The sequence below is a fragment of the Mycena indigotica genome (genome assembly GCF_014461135.1).
Source record: "Mycena indigotica strain 171206Taipei chromosome Unknown Mind.scaff0001, whole genome shotgun sequence".
Lineage (NCBI taxonomy): Eukaryota > Fungi > Basidiomycota > Agaricomycetes > Agaricales > Mycenaceae > Mycena > Mycena indigotica.
The window spans coordinates 2,728,284-2,746,509 of NW_023503000.1; the positions used below are offsets into that span (position 1 = coordinate 2,728,284).

Genomic DNA, 18,226 nt, shown 5'->3' on the forward strand with positions numbered 1-18,226 from the left:
GACTGGCAGCGGGAAGGACTTTCGATTCGTTGTAAGCTGAGGTAAAGTGGTGTGTGTTGTATTATGTAAGCATTTTTGATGTTTTTCACCCCTTGTTACTTAGCTTTTATTACTTACAGAATCTAAAGGCGACAGACTTAATAACGCCACATTATCAGGCCAATGAATCCTCCCTCGTGTTGCCACTGTTTGTCGGAGTTTCGTGTGCTCATCCATCCTCCTCCCGTTCATGTTCGCAGTTCCAGAATCCAGATCTGGTATTTGACGATGGTTTCCGATACCTTGGATCCTTCGTTATCTTGAATTTTGACACTTTTTAGGCTTGTTTTGGACCGATAGGTAGCTTGCCGATAGGAAATCTTCCAGCAAATCACAGATGCCAGTCCCTGGCGTGGCAGAATTCTCTCGGTCCGCGGCGACAAAACAAACGAAAAAAAAACTTCAATAAATGTTTGACAGGATCGCAGAGAACTGCAGTCATTTTCTCCAATACTCATTGGTGACAGCCTTAACGAGTGCCACACTGCGCAGTGGAGCTCTTGGGCCTTGGCCATCGAACTGATACGCCTGCCTGCCTTTTTTTGGTAATTCTCATCACTGCCTATCGATCTCTATCGCCAAGCAACATTTTTGTTGATAACCCGGACTTGATAAAATCCTCGCGTAAAAAGCCGGCGCTTGTGCTTCTTCTTTCCTGCTCTCTCACAACAGCAGGAAAAAAACGCCTTGGGTCGCCATGGTCCACGTTCTTGACCTGCTCAACGCTCATGTTAGCACCCGTTTGCTCTGTGCACACTCAGGCTCACCGCCCACAGGTTGCCGACTCGTTCGTTGGCCGGTGGTTCAGGCTGGAGGGAAGTGGTCATCCAAGGGAACGGGAAGGGTCTCGGTGTGTTGTGGCCAGTTGCCTCTATTATGTCCTGAGCTTATCGAGCGCAGCTTCACCACCGAAATCCGCGCTGGAGTGACGACTTGGGTGCGTTCATATGCAAGTTATATTCGCTCTGGCTGAACCGAAATGCAGGCGGCAATGGCCTATATTATTTCCGTCAACGCGGCCATCCTTTCCGACTCTGGAGGGACTTGCGAATGCCCGACGCCTGATTTCTGCCCGCCTGGCTCCAATCCCGCCTACGATATTTGCGTGAACGAAGTCCGGAATGACTTGATCACCACAACAGCAGCAATTTCTGCGCTCTCCAGTTTCCTAATGGGTGCGCTCGCTAACCTGCCTGTTGGAATGGCTCCGGGTCTCGGTGCGGGCTGATTCACTCCGGCTGTAAAAGTACTGAATTGACGTCGCAGGATTGAATGCCTATGTATGCGGTCTTACTATTAAGCGGTCACAAGCGCAAAGCTGATCATGACATTTCTTCTCTCCCAACAGTTCACCTACTCCATCGTCGGATTCCATGGGTCAGGCTTGATCTCTTATCGTGAAGCACTGGCGGCTGTCTTCTTGGAAGGGTACGTGCTCCACGATTCTTCGTAACGACGTGCTTTGACAAACACAGATGGATCTTCTTCATACTCTCGCTATTCGGCCTTCGACAGTGGCTCGTGCGACTCATCCCTCAATCTTTGATCCTAGCAGTTGGTGCTGGTATTGGTCTGTTCATCGCGTATGTCTCCACGACACATCTGTTTACGTCCAACTGAAGCTATTGAACAGTTTCATTGGTCTTTGTGCGTCACCCGAGATGCCTTTCCGTCATTACTAACCTATTCCACAGCATCTGGCGGTCTTGGTGTCATTGGCGGAGACGTCGTCAACTTCGTCGGCCTTGGTGGCTGTCTGCCTGACAAACAAATGGAAGGACTCCCCGGCTACTGCGTTGGAGGTGTCTTGCGAAGTCCCACAATGTGGTTGGGCATATTCGTCGGAGGGTTATTCACTGTCCTGCTCATGCTCTATCGCGTGCGCGGTGCGATCCTCATCGGCATTTTCCTGACCTCCATCATCTCGTGGCCGCGGCCAACAGCGGTCACGTACTTCCCGCATACGCCCCTTGGCGACCAGATGTTCGACTACTTCAAGCAGGTCGTCACCTTCCATCCCATCCAGCGTATCCTCAATGTCATCGATGTCAGTGTCGTTCACGCCTTCAGATTTCCGATACTCATCCTGGAGTAGTATCATTATGGCAACGGTCACGTGTGGTATGCTTTGATCACCTTCATGTATGTGGACATTCTTGGTAAGTCTCTTCTTTGCCCTCTGTCTTTTGTTTTGATCAATCCACTTCAGATACCACTGGAACCCTGTACTCGATGGCCAAATTCGCCAACCTGCGCGATCCCGTCACGCTTGACTTTGAGAACTCCACTGTTGCATACTGTGTCGATGCCTTCTCGATCAGCATGGGTGCTCTCATGGGCACCTCCCCCGTCACTGCCTTCATCGAGTCAGCCACGGGTATATCTGAGGGCGGTAAAACCGGTCAGTGTTCTGTTCATCTCCGACGCCAAAAATGTTTATTGTGCGTAGGCATCACCGCGATGGTCACTGGCTTGTGCTTCTTCATCTCGGTCTTCTTCGCGCCCATCTTCGCCTCGATACCACCATGGGCTACTGGAGGTGCCCTCGTAATCGTCGGTTCATTGATGGCTCGGAAGTACGTCTGAATGCGCCTGTTGTTTCTATCCAAGTCTGACTGTTTGCTTAGCGTCCGGGAGATCAACTGGGACTACATGGGTGACGCCCTCCCCGCGTTCGCCACCCTCATCATGATTCCTCTGACCTATAAGTACGCATTTTTTTTTTTTTACCACAAAACTGAACCAAAACGCAGCATCGCCTACGGTCTTATCGCCGGCGCTGGATCATATCTTGTCCTCAATGGCGTCCCATGGCTCTTAATGAAGCTTAGCGGAGACCGCATTGCCCCACCCAACATGCACCTGCGCGAAGAGTGGGTCATTCCCTCGCATATGACGCCGTACTGGATGTGCGTTATTTATTTGGCTGCATTCTGATCTCTTGATGCTGAACTTGATTTGCACAGCCGCAAAGCTCTTGGTCGGGCAAACGACGACAACTTCGAAATGGAGAACCGTCAAGACAATGTCATCGTTGGTGCCGATGGTCGCACTGACACAGTCACGCCAGAGCCCGAAAAACGCGACGACGCCAGCCTGTCGTCTCCTGTCCACCGTTATCAATAAAAACCCGTCTTTTGTTGTTACCTATACCCTCTTTATACCACATTCTTTTCTGTTGTAGCCTGTCGGTTGCCCCAGTAAATTATTCGTGGATTCCAAGAACATGCTTATCATAGAATGCAAGCTCTCGTTCGAGTGCGTCGATGATGGTCTCTTCTTTCCTGAAACCATGGCCTTCGCCTGGATAGAGTTTGTATTCGACAACTCCCCCGCGCTGCTCAATGCTCTTTGATATAATTTCTGCCTGCTCCTTTGGCACGACTCTGTCAATCTCCCCTTGCAGGATCTGTCGAATGGTTAGATGCCATCATATCTTTTTCTGGAAAAAAAAATCCTACCAGGAGCGGAGCGACGATCTTGTCTGCGTGCGTCACCGGCGATCTGCCTTTGTAAACCTCAGGAACTTGCTTATTATCTCCACCAAGTAGCCCCAGCGGATACCCCGACTCGAACTTGTGTGTGTCCTCGAGCAGCTTCCGCAAATCAGAGATACCATAGCTTGAGGTTGCAGCGGCAAATGTGGTCAAGTCGGACCCCATGCTTATGGCCCCAAGCGCGGTGAATCCACCCGAGGAGCCACCACGGATGATGGTCCGTTTCGGGTCGATGAGGGAGTAGGGTGGCTGCGAGAGGATTTTGGCAGCCTGAATGCAGTCTTCTATGTCAACAATGCCCCAGTTTGTTGCAAGGCGTTCGATGTAACCTCGGCCATACCCAGACGAACCACCAAAATTGACGTTAAGCCTGATGTGGGATGAGAACAATATTTTGACGCACAAATCACCTACCATGCCCATCCTCGGGACGTGTAATACTGTGTTGTCATATCGAGCGCGTGACCAGCGAAGGACGTCGGGCCACCGTGTGCGTAGACAACACAAGGAGGTCGTTCATCAGAAATACTCGTGCCAACATAATCCGGATTTGTAGGTGGAAAATAAACAACATGGACTGGATGCAAGTCGGGACCAGCTTTGAGTGTGATTGGCTGAGCAACAGAATAGAGAGCTTTAGGAAATGATGGCGCAGAGACAGAAGTTGGCGACACAACTGAAAACTTGAGTGGATTGATTGAACAGATAACAAGTTCGGGTGGGCTATCCACACGTTCGCCGATGAAAGTAACACTCTGCTTGTCGACTGCATGAATGGCCTGAATACCGACGTAAGGGTTGGCGAGTTCTGAATGGCTGCCTGTAAGACAATCGATCAGGTATAGTATTGCCCGCCCGCCACGGAATGCAGAGAAGAGCGCTTGTGCGCCGTTGTCGATAACCGCGAATGGAGATTGCCCCAGCATCCACCCAGGCTGTCCGAAATCTTCGGGAATGGGAGAAGACAACAGGGCAGTCGCCTTGTGCGTTTTGACGTCGTATTTCCAGGGATTCTGGTAGCCAGAGACGTCTGATGTAAATAGAAGCGTGGATGCGGTAGCCCAGGCGGGATAGGTTACACTATTGTTGGCCCCGTCGCCAGCAATGCGTTTCGAGTTGGTCACCTGGCAAGTGTCCACCGAAAAGTCGGCAAGATGGATTTCCGCGCTCTGCCTGGGTCCTGTTCAGTATATCGCCACCGCGAATATTCAATGTCCGAACCATGGCATGTAGGGAAGCGACCACTGTTGCCAAACGACTCGGGAACCGTCGGGAGAAAACCGTGGTGAAGCATAGAAATCGGCCCCGGTGACGAGGATGGAGACTGCTTGAGTTTTCGTATTAATTATGCACAGTTTATTAAGGACGCTAGCAGGCGTAGTGGAGTCTGTGTGGTCTTCAAGAATTGAGACGATGATGTCTGAGTTGGTAGGGTGGATGTCGAAGTCGGCGTAGCGATAAATTGTGCTCTCTGAAGTAAGATCGGATGGTGATATTGAACAAGTAGTAGGAGAACGGCTCACCTGGGGTGACGGCGATGGCGTTAGAGTCACCATTTTTGACCTTGTACACCCTCCCATCGATTATGTTGGAAAAGTAGGCCACGCCAGCCGAGACAACAGCTGCAGCGCCACCGTATTCATGGACTCCCGTCCTGACATTCAAATCTTTCCCAACCACGTCCTTGGAGGCATCAGAATCCACCAACACACATCGTCCACCTTCAGATGGCCTGCTTTCGATGTGATACACTTTTCCGGCAACAGAGTCAACCACAACATCACCCAAACGAACAGACTAGTTGGTGCATAAGCGAATGGTCAGCTCGTTGCCCAGTTCTTACGGCTTTTGCGAGGTTTGCCGCCGAAATCGGGGAGGTCCATGTTCCGTATGGTGCAGAACTCATAAACACACGTGACCACGCCGCGGCTTTTGAAAAACTACTATGACTTCCAACTTGAACAATGCAAACTCGACACCTTCCTCTCGAGCTGAAGACCGCGCACTTATTGCGGAGATTCATCAGCAACAGGCCAGCATTACACAACTAATCCAGAAGCTACGGGATAAAACAAGAGAAATTTCGCAAACTCTCGATGCTGCCAGCCCATTCCCCTTCCACCAGCTCCCGCCCGAACTTATGGCATCCATCTTCACTAACTGCCTCCCGACATATCCTTTCTGCGCTGAAATGGTTGGGAGAAAGTCCCCAGCCAAATTCATGCTAGTTTGCCGGCGGTGGAGGGACATTGCCTTGTCTACTCCTCAACTCTGGCGCGCAATGGATATCGGCTCCATCAACTCCAGATATGTTTCGCAACTTTCCCTCGTCTCTTTATGGCTGCAGCACTCCAAATCGATGCCACTTTCCATTGACGCCGATTCCTTTACCCACATTGAAGAGGATACGATGAAGGCCCTCTTTGCTCACAAGGAACGCTGGGAATTTGTTCGCTTCCAGCTCGATATGGCGAAATATCCGGGATTGAAAGATACCACACCCCTGCTCCGGTCCCTTGAGCTCAATACGGACTCATATTTACCTTCGAGCCAGGGCATCGACGTCTCTTTCCTACCAAGAGATGTACCCCGCTTGCGCGCAGTGATTCTATGGGACTTTTGGATGCCATCTCATTTTGAAGGGACTGCGACGTTTTTCCCCTGGTCTCAACTTACCGCCCTCATCCTTCTCTATCCCCACGTGTCGAATTGCAACGAAATTTTGCAGCACACAAAACAACTCATTCATTTTGAGCTCATTATGTCCAGCTCTTCGCCCGAAGGGCCTGAGAGTAACATTCTTCTTCCAGATCTACAATCTCTGGTTTTTGCGCGTTATGGCTCTGATCCGGACGAGCAGTCGGAGACCACACACTACATCAGCACGCTTGTCCTCCCTGCTCTCCGTAAGATTCGGGTCTGTGATATCATGATACGCCCGAATCCCGTGGCCGCGTTAAAGGCGCTTGTCGAGCGGTCGGGATGCAAGTTGGAAGAAGTATGTATCACAGGCGGCAGGTCTGGAGCCAAGGAAATCTACGAACGAGAGCTGGGAACGTATGTTTGGTTTGACGAGTCACATGTAGGCACAGAGGGTTGGATAGAGGAGGACGAGCAGGCCAGGGCAAGGCAGAGGATTGCGGATATTATTTTGGACATGGGCTAATGTGACTAAATCAATGCCATCATTGACACTCTACCACCATAATGCCTGAATTCCCAGACCCGGATGTACGAGTCAGAATCGCCATCTTCTTCCCTAACATTTGTCTGCCTAGCATACATCTGCGGCAGATCGTGCAGAGTGTCGTCTCATAATTAAACATTTCGAAGAACAAATTTTAGAACTCGAAGCTGAACATCAGCAGCTACAGCAGCTTGAAGCTGGAGTGAGGAGACGGCTTGACATGTACTCTTACCCCTTCAACTCGCTGCCACCTGAAATCATTGAGGAGATATTCCTTCAGCTGGCGTCTGATTACCCTTTCTGCCCAAACTTCAACCCGACAACTTTGCTGCTGGTCTGTCGCCATTGGAGGGATATAGTACTCGTGCTTCCTCGTCTTTGGCGGGCTATCGATGCCTCTCGTCTCTCTGACGAGGCTGTTCTCAGTATTTGGTTTCAGCGCTCCCGCGACTTGCCGATTTCGGTCGAGTTCGGGGCCACTGTCCCTGCCGACTTCATCCGCCCTTCTGTCGTTCATATGAACAGATTGGAACATATTCGAGCTCGATATGATTCTACGGTCATCATGTCACTGCTCAGCGGTTCTTTGCCGCAACTTAGATACCTGGAGCTTTTTGACCACACCCTCGGACTGGGTGGACTGGCACTCACTGCTGCCAACGCGCCGCTTCTTCGAGCGGTGACAATGTGGTACCCTTTTTCCGGCATCCCCGAAAGCCTTCTTCCTTGGGCCCAGCTCACCGCACTCACTCTCGTGCTTCAACCATTCGATATTTGCACCAGCATCCTCCAACGTACGCCTCAATTGCTCTACTGTCACCTTGTGCTTTCTGGTGGATCGGTACCAGACAACCATCCGACACTAACGGTACCAGCCCTGCAGTCGCTGACCATCAGCCGTTTTTCTGCCAATGACACTGAGGGCGATCTCGTGACCGATTATATCTGGTTTCTACGTCTTCCTGCGCTCAAAAAATTACGCGTCTGCGAGCTGGCGATACGACCAAGTCCTTTCAACGCAATCAAAGATTTCCTCACGAGATCAGGTTGCACACCCGAGATTTGTATCACAGGAGGCCAAACACAAACATCCCTTACTTTCGGCACGGATTGCCCAGTCTGGTATGACGACGATCCTGACGAGTTCATGGATGAGCTGGAGCAGAAGCTTTCTCGTAAAAATATGGTTCATTATGCGTACAAGTCACCTTGATCTTACACTTTTCCGAAAGTCTTTCCAACTTCAAAATGCACTGGGTGTCATTCCCCCGTCCACAACCATAATCTGATGGACGTCAGTGGTAGAATGGTAGAACAAGAAGACCGGACCTTATTCGTCAGGTATCCGTTCGTTATGAGTGACTCGACAATACTGGCCACCTCGTCGGGTTTACCCATTCTGCCAATGGGGATTGACTTCTACCAGTTGGTAAGATCAGGCTACGGGTAATACTCTTGGAACAAGTACCCGGACTTCATCAGTAACATTCGCCATCATTGTTGTATCTGAGAATGTTAGCTTTCGAAGAGAACAAATTTCGGGCGACCTTCAATGAGAGCGGGTGCAACGGCGTTACACGTCTGTTGGCCCTACTGAGAATCACGTCGAGAGCAAGAGCTGGACCGCGTACGATTCCGTCCTTAGCATAGCGCACAGCAATCCAGTGAACGAGACCGTGGAGGGCAGATTTGGAGGAGGCATAATGAGGGCCGATGACTCCACCAATACCTACAGGTAATACCTGAGAGTCAATTTAGAAGTAGCTCCAGCATTCACATGCCTGCAGCGACACTAAAGGATGGTAAGCAACGGATTGACTCAATAAAGCTTATGTACCTAGAGCAAAAGACAACGCGTCCATATTTCTGTGAGACCATATGAGGGAGACATAGTTGTGTGAGCTTCGGAAAGATCAGCAAACGAACGCGACATTGTCAAACTGACAAGGAAACTTGAGCCAGTGTTGATATTCCATGTCGTCTCGAAGTCTTGGAGAGTGACATCTTCGATGTTTCCCCACTTTCCAACAACCTTCCCGGTCGTTCCCGCGTTGTTGAATAGTATGTCAGGATGGCCCAGGGACACGATAACATCTGCGTAGAGGACACGAACGCTCTCGGGGGAGGACATGTCGGCTTGGAAGGCTTGAGAGCGTATCTCAAAGTTCTTGGTGAGGTCGATGACCAGTTTATCGGCAACTTCTTTGGCGGAATTGTAGTGAACTGCGATGGAGCAGCCTTGGGCTGCGAGGGCCATTGCAGTTGCCTTGCCAATGCCGCCACTAGTACTCCTTTGAATCTAGATAGTCTTTTCGGAGAAGGACGCACGAGCAGCCTGTTATAAGCGCTAGCCTTCCCTTGAGAGACATGGTTGTTGTGCGAGAAAGTGTTTCTATTGTTGGCACAACATGGAGTGGGCGGAGGATCAACAATGATTGGCAATCAGGTGATCGTGGTGTCTACAGCGTCACGTCATCACTCGGGACGCACTCCGACCCGAACAGCGTTGTCGGTGTGGAGGTGCAAAGGACAAACGTCTGCAGCGTCCTATGCTGTAACCCATTCAATGGGAGTTGGGAACCCTCAACTTTCCTCGACCAACTGGCATCAAGGGAATTCGAAGAACGCCCAGTTTGTCAACTTTTCACCACACTATCCCAATCTTCAGATGATGTTTCTGCACTGTTTGTTAGTGAAGTATTCAATATTCACCAATCGTTGGCTGACATCGCCTGCTTAGTGAGACGACGCGTATGTGTCAGGAAATCTTGCTGACATGTCTCGCTCTCCACCCTTTAAATTGAAAGACTGGGTGTCGACAACAACCAACTCACTCCTACAAACGGCTCAGAATGTCCTCTACTCGTAGCATCCTCGTTACTGGCGCAAACCAAGTCCGTAGACCTCGCGTACCTGAGCAGGATAACAATGAATTGACCGCGCAACAGGGTCTGGGGTTCCACACCGTTCACCAGCTCGCACAGGCAGAAAACACTCTTGTTTTCATAGGCAAGTTGCTTGTTTATTCTCAAGTTCGCGCATTGATCTATCGCAAGGCTCCCGCAAGCTAGCGAATGCGACTGAAGCTATCGCCAAGTTCGCTTCTGAAATCCACCCTTCGTCGTCTGTCGTTCCGGTGCAACTCGATCTCACGGACGAAGAGTCGATCAAGAATGCTGCCGCGACGGTCGAGAAAACTTTGAAAGAGAAGCAGCTGATTGGACTGGATGTTCTCGTGAACAAGTGCGTTGTTTGTTACTACTTTCGACAACGCTCTGATATGGGACAGTGCTGCCCTCGGCACTGACTCTTTCCATGACGTCTATGCTGTCAATGTCATCGGCACTGCTGCATTGACCAACGCACTTCGTCCACTTCTCAACAAGGGCGGCTCGATACTCAATATTTCCTCGACCCTCGGCTCCCTCGCGTGGTACACCCAGCGCCCACCACCTCCGATCTACTCCGCATATGCCTCAAGTAAATCCGCGCTCAACCACCTCACTCTGAGTTGGGCGATTGAAGAAGAACAGAAGGGAACTGATATTCGGGTCGTTTCGATTTGCCCCGGTGAGAACAACCCTGTTTTTCTTGAACTCGTTTGGCTAATATGGAGTTAGGCTTCAACGCAACGAACCTTAACAACTATACTGGAACGATGCCGCCGTCCGAAGGAGCAAAGATCATCGTTCAAAATGCCCTTCAGAAAGGCGGCGAGAGTGGAGTTTTCTTTGACAAGTCGGGACCCGTTAAGTGGTAGAGTAGAATTAATGTACGAGAATGATACAGAATGGGATAAGTTACAGTTGCAGCCCGATGAAGACACCTCCCGTCTTGTCTGCTTGGAGTTTGAACTGGAAATGCGGCCTTAGCGCTTGGACACATAATGCTAGACCAACAACTTACCTCGGTATAAAGCGCGTTCTTGTCCTTTGCAGGATATTGATTATCAGCATCTGCGTAGGCTTGACAGGCCTGGATGGCCCCAGAGATGTTTGCCCGTAGCCATTTGATTTGGTAGATCTTTTCGTCATATCTATAGCGCGGGGAGTAAGGGTCGAGTCATTAGAGAATGAAGAATAAGACACCTGTGAGGGGGCTTTGGATTTTCCCAGAAGGAGTCCGAGTCTGGATGCTCTTTTGAGTCGAGGGTGAGCCGCTCTTTGACCATAGAACGAAGAAGCGCCAGTCGCACACTCCATGATAACGGATTCAGGTCAGGCCCAGTGTAGTCTCCCCATTCATCGATGGGGGTCCTACTGCGAACTGATAGAACAGACAGCGTAGGCGGTAGATGTGAATCCAGCTCCTTCAGAGTCCGCTCATCAGCGACAAGGGCAAAGTTATGACCAAACGTTAAATCGCGTCGCCGAAATAGATCAGACGGAGAAAGGCCATCGAAAGCAGGGTCGTAGAGGCCAGCGAAGTCAAGACCTTGGGTCGACAAGGTTCTTTCCAAGAGGATACGCGCGGTTGGTGAGAAGGGGAATGTGTAAAGCAGTTGAATGGGAGTGGCGAACATTTCTGCGACTGGTCATGCGCATATTATGTAGGCCTGCCAATCGCCAACGCCGCACTCTGTGTGTTGGGCTTGATGGTGGTCGGGATCAAAAGATCGGCAACCTAGTTCACCACCTACCACCACTTACTTGAGTCAACAGATGATACCGCCATGAATATTTCTGGCTCTCCGGACACCTCAACTCCGGCGATAGCCCAAAATCCTCTCGCTTGTGCCATTTAATACTCTTCCCTGTCAATCTTGGGTATACGTTCTCGAGACTGCTCGCAACAGTGATGTCTCAAACGTGGACGAGGACTGAGCGATTCTTGATCGCTTCGCGCTGAGAATAGGCGACTCGCAACATGGTATATACTTGCACTCAACAAAGGCACCTTGCGTCTACCCACAGCAATGTCGACTGCCGTGTTTGCGACCCGGTACATCTCTGGTAAGTCCTGCAAACCTCCGCTCTTCATAACTGGAACACTTTCTTGAAGCCGTTGGCGTCGCTGTCCTTCTGTACGATCATCTCCTGACTCTAGGAGACGAAATTGTGCTGTTTTGGCAGAGTTCGGCAGCTGGCTTGGGGTATCGCTCTATATTCTTTTTCAATCGCTACCTGCCAGAAGGTGTCTCGATTTACACTGCGTATAGTGAGTCTCAGTCTGCTGCTGCTTGCTCTTTTACTGCTCTTGGCTGAAACTTTTTCAGTGATTAGCGGTGGTGCCCTCAATATTGACAATAATGTGAGAACTTCACGTTCTTGGTACATATGTATCTAATTTGTTGATCAGGCGTGAGCATGCTCACGCTCCTTTTGTCTCCATTCAAACTCTCGTGAAGGTGTCGGCACTTCCTCTATGTGTTCGCCATCGTAACGACACTCTTCACAACGCTGTCCAACTGTCAGTTGCCCTCTCCGACTCGCAATTTTAACTGAAAATCGAGTAGTCGTCCTCGCAATGCGCATATACGTCATCTGGGACGACCGACCCAAGGTCAAACGGATCCTTCTCAGTGTCTTTCTAGTCGTAATGGCGACTGGGCTTGCTTTCGCAGTGACATCCGCCAAAGAAGTGCAAAGTATGATCTAGATTTAACTCATCCCGTCTCATTTTGAACCACTATATAGCGGGAGCAGGAGTTTACAACCCCCTACTTCGGATGTGCACCCTTACCGTCAAACCCTGGTCTCTTCCCGTCGTGCTTGGTATCTGGGTTGCCTTCGACTTGTTCGCGGTCCTGATGGCGGCATATAATGCCCTGGAACGACCTCACAAGACGCATTCAGATGTTATCAGGACGCTGCATCGCGACGGCGTCAGGATGTTTGTGGTGTGTGACTACCAATTTCGCTGCTTAACTTGATCTTTTTTCTAGTGTTTATTATGTGCATGCCATTCACGTCTGACTACCAAACGCTGACTTGTGCAATTCCAGTATTACGTGTCGCCAACTTTGTCGTTGCTTTAGCAGGCAATGTGGGTATCGACTTCCCCTTCAAAGCCGTCGTTGACAGTAGGTTTTTTTAGGCGACTTATTGTTTTGCGGCGTTCACGTATGTTTACTCGGTCGCATTACGCTTCGCTCATGCTCCGACCAGTATTTTATGGGCAATGTGCTCTGTTGTGTCATCCCGCCTCCAGCTCCGTGTCGAAAAACTCCGTTGGCAAGGGCATCTTTCGCCAGAGGAGTTCCTTTACCTTTGACAATTCAATTCTTCCTGTTATTTATCGCACTTGGGCTGGTAATACATTCGTCCCTAAAGGTCCATGGGTACACGGAAATCTCCGCTTTTTAGACGAGGGTTGCGTTGGAGATCTTGTGTCGATGTCCTCTCTCTTCTTCATCCAGTATTGTCGTTCCGGACATAACGGAATCCGAGTCCCTGGCCAGCTCCCCTTGAGAAAGAGCTAGCTTTGGCTCGGCGTGGTCAACTGCTAGCCATGGCAGTGAAGAAGCGCCTGCGATAAAGCTAGTGGCTGTGGCATGCGTTTGAGGTGGACAGTCATCAGAGAGATCGATGCTACCCAAGAACGTGGCCTCACTAAGTGAGCGCTGGGAGTTGACCATTAAGAGTATAGTGGGAGTGTAGGCGCTGGCAAGCAGCACGCTTATCGGGATGAAGAGGTCTCCGAGGGTGTTGTAGGGTAAACGGGTCAGTGAAGCGACCAGCCCTAAAACGCCCATCACGCAGTAAACAACTCCGGACTCGAGAAGAAGCTTCAAAATGCGGTTGCCTTGTGTTGTCTTTTTGAATCCGGTGCGGATGGTTTCTCGATGTTGCCAAGCCGTGACTCCGACGACGCCGGTGGTTGTGAGATTTGAGAGGAGGCTGAGGAACATCCCGTTGATTTGCAGTATGTCGATGACCTTGACGAATGCGGGGTGTTTGGTCAGGGAAACCGACCATAGTCCGGCGATGCGCAAGCTAATCAAGGCCGCGATTGATACTGAAGCAGAATTATTGACAAGGAATATAGGAAAAGGATTCCGAGCCATACGGGAGGTGAGTACCACGAAGCAACTTGGTAAGATCATGTATTTGCGATGTTCTGAAGCGCATATTAAGCGTGCGCGCCAAATAACCAGGGCGTCAGAAAGAGCAAACTAAGAGCAGATTGGATGTTGTTCAAAGCATGATGCTGGCTCACGTTGATTAGGATAACCGCGTTGGACAGGACGAAGAAACGGGTGCCAGGAATACGAGGCGCTGGATCTTGTGGGTGGTCTACGAAAGCAGTCACTCTTGAGGCCGTGTTTACAAATCCGTAGAGCCAGAAGAGCGTCGACAGGATGTACATGAATAGCGTTATGGCAAACAAGTTTTTGTTGGCTTTCGTTTTTAACCCTCGTTTCCTGAGTTATTTTGGTTAGTTATTGATGACGCTTATGGACGAATTCACGCACAGTAACATCCGTGTCGAGAGGAGTGCTACGACAGAGTACATTCCTTGAGCGCTCATTGTTAGTAGGAGGTGAGAATTGCACAAATATCACTCACCAAAAACGACCGATTCGACAGCGAAACCACAGACATAGTAGATCAGAGTTTTACCCAGCGGAATGGAGGGCATGGAGAGAAAAAAAGAGAAAGAAAAAAGACCCTCGCAGAGGGGGGAGAAGGAATTAAAGAGAGAGTAGGTGGAGGTTAGAAGCAAGTTCTACAACGCATGTAGGGCTGCTCGGGTTGCCTCAGTTTACGATGACACACCTTGATCTACGATCAATGATCTGCGTAAAGCTGTGCAACGTGTCCTTCAAGGCTTCACCTTGGCTTCACCTGAAAATGAACGACAATCGTCTCTTTTCGCTTTCGAGCACAATATTCCACCGAGCGCTCCCCTAGAAGTCTCAAAAGACCGAAAAGCACCTGTCCTGATCATTCCACATACTGTTATTGTTGCTAGGTCACGGACTTCCTGCAGGGCTGCATCTTACAACAACAAAATCAACGACCCGCAATCCTGCTCAATCCTGTCATTCGACTCACCGTCCGCTTTGAAGCCAACGGGATAGGATGGCTAGGATAGGAAATTCTCCTCAGACTGGCAGGTACTTAGTCCTGAACTAAATGGCCGATGTTCTGACATTATTTGAGGCATCTAGGAGCTCGAAGTCCAATTCCAAGTTAACAAACCGACTGAGACAGGATGAGACTAGTCGTTTTCCGACCTCTTCGGTAGGCGGCTAAGATTGCCCGAGATTGTCATGCTCAACACCTCGCACCTTCAGGCAAGTGTTCCGAATACAAGCAAAACGAGGTCCATTTCGAATAGACGCTCAACCACGAGTGAAGCAGGCATCTATCTACCCAGCGCTGGCAGTCATGTCGTGACGAGGCGTTTGACATTCTCGCAGGGTTAAAGACTCTCAATGATTAACGCAAGATTAAACGAGGCAGCGCTGGAGTACACCACGCCAAGAGCGTGTTCTAGGTCCTGCAAAAGCCGACGGTTAGGGGATTTTTGATGGTCCGCGTCCTCTTCAAAAACCTTGATGGGTGTTATTCCGGTCCTTTAACTCATCCCGCTTCCGTCTTGTTATTTAACCCCCACTCTCCTTCGGATACCTCGCCCCCACGATACCCTCGCCATGCGGCGAACAATACCCGCCTTCACTGCACTCACGTGCCTCGCTGCTGTTCTCGCCCAGAATGCGAGTCCAGTCACCCTTTCACCATTTCCTCAGCCTTCGTCAACTGGAGTCATTGGGGGATTCAAGGTCATTGGGAAGTCGCTTGTGAGCGCGCAACAGGTACGTTCAAATACAAGTATGTTTGGTTGTGTGCTTCCTGACGCGTTTTTTCTTCTTCTCTATTGCAGATGTTCCTAGGCACACTAGACAAGGTGTACATGCTTGATAAGGTGGAGAACAATCCGACTCAGATCAATGGGCATCCAGCATGGGCTTCTCGTATGTCCATCCATCTTCACGAGTTGCTTGTATTTTGACACCCGACGCAGAATGGGCACTAGGAGCCAACAAACAACGAGCTATGGACGCCGTCACCAACACGTTTTGTGCAGGAGGTATTGACGGCTACCTTTCCAAAAAGAAAGATCAACTAAAGCTCTCTTAGGGAATGTTCTCGGCAACGGCACCTGGCTCAATGTTGGAGGAAACCAGCCAGTGACATACGGCGGGGCAACGTTGACGTCTGGCAAGGGCCCGTATAACGACCCCGATGGCGGCACCTCGTGAGTGTCAATGGCTTTCCTAGTCATAGTGTCCGCTGACGTTCTTCCCGCTCTAGAATACGGTTGGTCAATGTGCTCTCGCTATTCTCGATCTAATGTTGTTGCGAATAGCACATTGGTTCCATGCGATGACGACTCTTGCGATTGGACTGTGGAGACTCCGATGACCACTAGGCGGTGGTACCCAACCGTGTGCGTGACTTCATACCCCAGTCTCGCAGTTTTTTATTGAACTCGCAGGGAAACACTAGCGGATGGATCCGCCATCATCGTAAGTGCATTTTCGCCCCGGAGTACGGCTCCTTATGGATTTCAGATCGGTGGTTGCAACAATGGAGGCTACGTCAATGACGGAGCACAAGACAATCCTACCTATGAGTTCTACCCGTCGAATGCCGATCCCATCTACTCACCCTTTCTCTCTGAACAACTTCCCATCAATCTATACCCACTCACGTGGCTGCTTCCTTCGGGAAAACTGCTAATGCAAGCAAACCGGGCGACGATCTTGCTTGACCCACGGACCCATAAGGAATCTCCTCTCGACGACATGCCTGACGCAGTTCGTGCTTACCCCGCCAGTGCCGGCAGTATCATGTTGCCGCTCACACCCAACAACAATTGGACGGCGACGATTCTCTTTTGTGGTGGCTCGGACATCGACAACTGGTCTACGAGTTGGGCTATCATCTCACAGCCTGCTTCCAAGTCTTGCGTGCGAATAACCCCGGATGTCTCCAAGGCATACACCAAAGATGACCCGTTGCTGGAGGGGCGATCCATGGGTAGTTTAGTGTTCCTGCCTGATTCTCGAGTATTGGCGATCGGGGGAAGTTTGCGTGGCACTGCAGGCTACGGAAATGACTCTTGGGCCTTGGGCCAGAGTTACGCGGACGGTCCTGTGTTGACTCCAGCCATCTATAATTCGACCGCTCCTCCAGGCTCCCGTTGGAGTCGAGATGGCCTCAGTGCTTCCACAATTCCGCGCATGTACCATTCATCCGCCACATTGCTCCCTGATGGGTCTGTTTTGGTGTCAGGCTCGAACCCAAACTCGGATTACAACGTTGGCCCCAAGATCAAGTACCCAACGGAATACCGAACAGAAGTCTTCTATCCGAGCTATTACAACAAGCGTCGACCCCAGCCGATTGGGCTCTTGTCCCAGCTCACCTATGGCGGAAACTCGTTCGATGTCCATCTGTCGAGCGAAGATCTGAGTGGAGATGCGCACAACGCCGAAAATGCAACAGTGGTGATCATTCGCACTGGATTTGCCACACATGCGATGGTCTATATTCTCTTTCCATCTTACGTTCAGTTTCAACTGACCGTTTGCATAGAATATGGGCCAACGGTACCTCCAGTTAGACTCTACTTGGACCGCATACGGCGAAAATAACACTGCAGTGTTACATGTCTCACAGCTGCCGCCAAATCCAGCCATCCTAGCTCCCGGTCCCGCTCTGATTTTCGTGGTTGTGAATGGAGTGCCCTCAATGGGACTACAAGTCATGATCGGCTCTGGCCGGATCGGTAACCAAACGACATTGCCTATTGGAGATCTTCCTGCACCTCTGTTTGTTGACTCGTCACAGCGTTCTGGCTCGAATGCTCAATCGGGCCAGCGGAACGCTGCTTACTCACGATTCGACTTTCTTAGAGCTCTGGTGGGATGCATAGCTGTGGGACAGACTCTATTTACTCTAGCCTTGTGAACATTGGACACTTTCTCTTTGGCGCACGGACCTAGCCAGGAACTTTTACACCCATTCATTGACACTACTTGGACACTGTAAAATTAGACTGCATTTGTACTACTATCGTCGCACATTACTAGTTCTATTTACGTACAGCCTACTTACGATTAGTTGAATATGACTGCCATGAAATATTGGAAGAGTTGTGGGTTGGACTTGGACGAGAAAAATTCAGGTTCCGTTGAAGATCATCAGGATCGACATGGCTGTGCCCATGTCGGGATTCACACTTTGCCACCTCCGCCCATGAACCCTAACGACGAAATGTGAGCAATGAGCAAGCGATGAGTACCAATGAGTATTTGTTGCTGTGCTTGCATTCAAAACCTTCGGCGCCTTGGTCTGCACGACCACCGCAAATCAGTGATGTCAGGACTCAAACCGAATAGAGTTTGTTGTCCTTGATGACTCTAGAGCAAAGACTTCGGTGATGTTTGGACGTCGTTCTCCTTGCCCCCGAACCTCCATCTTCTTCCTTTCTTTCTAGCCCTCCTAGCGAGCGGCGTGCCTGTTATTCTTTCAGTTCTTCTCTTTCGACA

At 50.3% G+C, this 18,226-nt stretch overlaps 10 protein-coding genes across 10 annotated transcripts; 6 read left to right on the forward strand and 4 right to left on the reverse strand.

Annotated features, from left to right (window-relative positions):
• Positions 1–736: 736 nt before the first annotated feature.
• Positions 737–3,165, forward strand: MIND_00081800 (Purine transporter; the record flags this gene model as incomplete). Its single annotated transcript, XM_037357775.1, has 15 exons — positions 737–769; positions 816–889; positions 940–976; positions 1,025–1,256; positions 1,306–1,319; positions 1,388–1,467; positions 1,515–1,622; positions 1,673–1,686; positions 1,734–2,086; positions 2,135–2,198; positions 2,249–2,440; positions 2,489–2,615; positions 2,667–2,747; positions 2,793–2,948; positions 3,006–3,165. 15 exons carry the CDS (start codon positions 737–739, stop codon positions 3,163–3,165), a joined length of 1,725 nt encoding a protein of 574 aa, XP_037225685.1.
• Positions 3,166–3,244: 79 nt separating this feature from the next.
• Positions 3,245–5,442, reverse strand: MIND_00081900 (Peptidase-S9 domain-containing protein; the record flags this gene model as incomplete). Its single annotated transcript, XM_037357776.1, has 6 exons — positions 3,245–3,448; positions 3,501–3,906; positions 3,951–4,709; positions 4,758–5,007; positions 5,060–5,333; positions 5,380–5,442. 6 exons carry the CDS (start codon positions 5,440–5,442, stop codon positions 3,245–3,247), a joined length of 1,956 nt encoding a protein of 651 aa, XP_037225686.1.
• A 39-nt stretch (positions 5,443–5,481) lies between these two features.
• Positions 5,482–6,702, forward strand: MIND_00082000 (uncharacterized protein; the record flags this gene model as incomplete). Its single annotated transcript, XM_037357777.1, has 1 exon — positions 5,482–6,702. One exon carries the CDS (start codon positions 5,482–5,484, stop codon positions 6,700–6,702), a length of 1,221 nt encoding a protein of 406 aa, XP_037225687.1.
• A 41-nt stretch (positions 6,703–6,743) lies between these two features.
• Positions 6,744–7,936, forward strand: MIND_00082100 (uncharacterized protein; the record flags this gene model as incomplete). The annotated part of the gene is made up of 2 exons (XM_037357778.1): positions 6,744–6,767; positions 6,815–7,936. The coding sequence occupies 2 exons, from the start codon at positions 6,744–6,746 to the stop codon at positions 7,934–7,936; spliced, it is 1,146 nt and encodes a 381-aa protein (XP_037225688.1).
• A 30-nt stretch (positions 7,937–7,966) lies between these two features.
• MIND_00082200 (NAD-binding protein) lies at positions 7,967–9,092 on the reverse strand (the record flags this gene model as incomplete). Its single annotated transcript, XM_037357779.1, has 9 exons — positions 7,967–8,008; positions 8,053–8,142; positions 8,192–8,229; positions 8,271–8,304; positions 8,355–8,452; positions 8,501–8,515; positions 8,561–8,625; positions 8,655–9,005; positions 9,052–9,092. 9 exons carry the CDS (start codon positions 9,090–9,092, stop codon positions 7,967–7,969), a joined length of 774 nt encoding a protein of 257 aa, XP_037225689.1.
• Positions 9,093–9,575: 483 nt separating this feature from the next.
• MIND_00082300 (Short-chain dehydrogenase/reductase family protein) lies at positions 9,576–10,483 on the forward strand (the record flags this gene model as incomplete). Its single annotated transcript, XM_037357780.1, has 5 exons — positions 9,576–9,617; positions 9,672–9,732; positions 9,780–9,966; positions 10,013–10,293; positions 10,344–10,483. The coding sequence occupies 5 exons, from the start codon at positions 9,576–9,578 to the stop codon at positions 10,481–10,483; spliced, it is 711 nt and encodes a 236-aa protein (XP_037225690.1).
• Positions 10,484–10,523: 40 nt separating this feature from the next.
• On the reverse strand, positions 10,524–11,245 carry MIND_00082400 (uncharacterized protein; the record flags this gene model as incomplete). The annotated part of the gene is made up of 3 exons (XM_037357781.1): positions 10,524–10,577; positions 10,630–10,759; positions 10,812–11,245. 3 exons carry the CDS (start codon positions 11,243–11,245, stop codon positions 10,524–10,526), a joined length of 618 nt encoding a protein of 205 aa, XP_037225691.1.
• A 393-nt stretch (positions 11,246–11,638) lies between these two features.
• MIND_00082500 (uncharacterized protein) lies at positions 11,639–12,936 on the forward strand (the record flags this gene model as incomplete). Its single annotated transcript, XM_037357782.1, has 10 exons — positions 11,639–11,675; positions 11,725–11,880; positions 11,939–11,993; positions 12,071–12,132; positions 12,179–12,310; positions 12,360–12,562; positions 12,608–12,617; positions 12,668–12,708; positions 12,760–12,785; positions 12,831–12,936. The coding sequence occupies 10 exons, from the start codon at positions 11,639–11,641 to the stop codon at positions 12,934–12,936; spliced, it is 828 nt and encodes a 275-aa protein (XP_037225692.1).
• Positions 12,937–13,024: 88 nt separating this feature from the next.
• MIND_00082600 (uncharacterized protein) lies at positions 13,025–14,304 on the reverse strand (the record flags this gene model as incomplete). The annotated part of the gene is made up of 5 exons (XM_037357783.1): positions 13,025–13,680; positions 13,732–13,837; positions 13,882–14,086; positions 14,138–14,180; positions 14,232–14,304. 5 exons carry the CDS (start codon positions 14,302–14,304, stop codon positions 13,025–13,027), a joined length of 1,083 nt encoding a protein of 360 aa, XP_037225693.1.
• A 1,018-nt stretch (positions 14,305–15,322) lies between these two features.
• Positions 15,323–17,610, forward strand: MIND_00082700 (uncharacterized protein; the record flags this gene model as incomplete). Its single annotated transcript, XM_037357784.1, has 10 exons — positions 15,323–15,484; positions 15,553–15,643; positions 15,694–15,759; positions 15,810–15,927; positions 15,984–15,989; positions 16,039–16,119; positions 16,168–16,198; positions 16,244–17,218; positions 17,271–17,506; positions 17,556–17,610. 10 exons carry the CDS (start codon positions 15,323–15,325, stop codon positions 17,608–17,610), a joined length of 1,821 nt encoding a protein of 606 aa, XP_037225694.1.
• Positions 17,611–18,226: the final 616 nt, after the last annotated feature.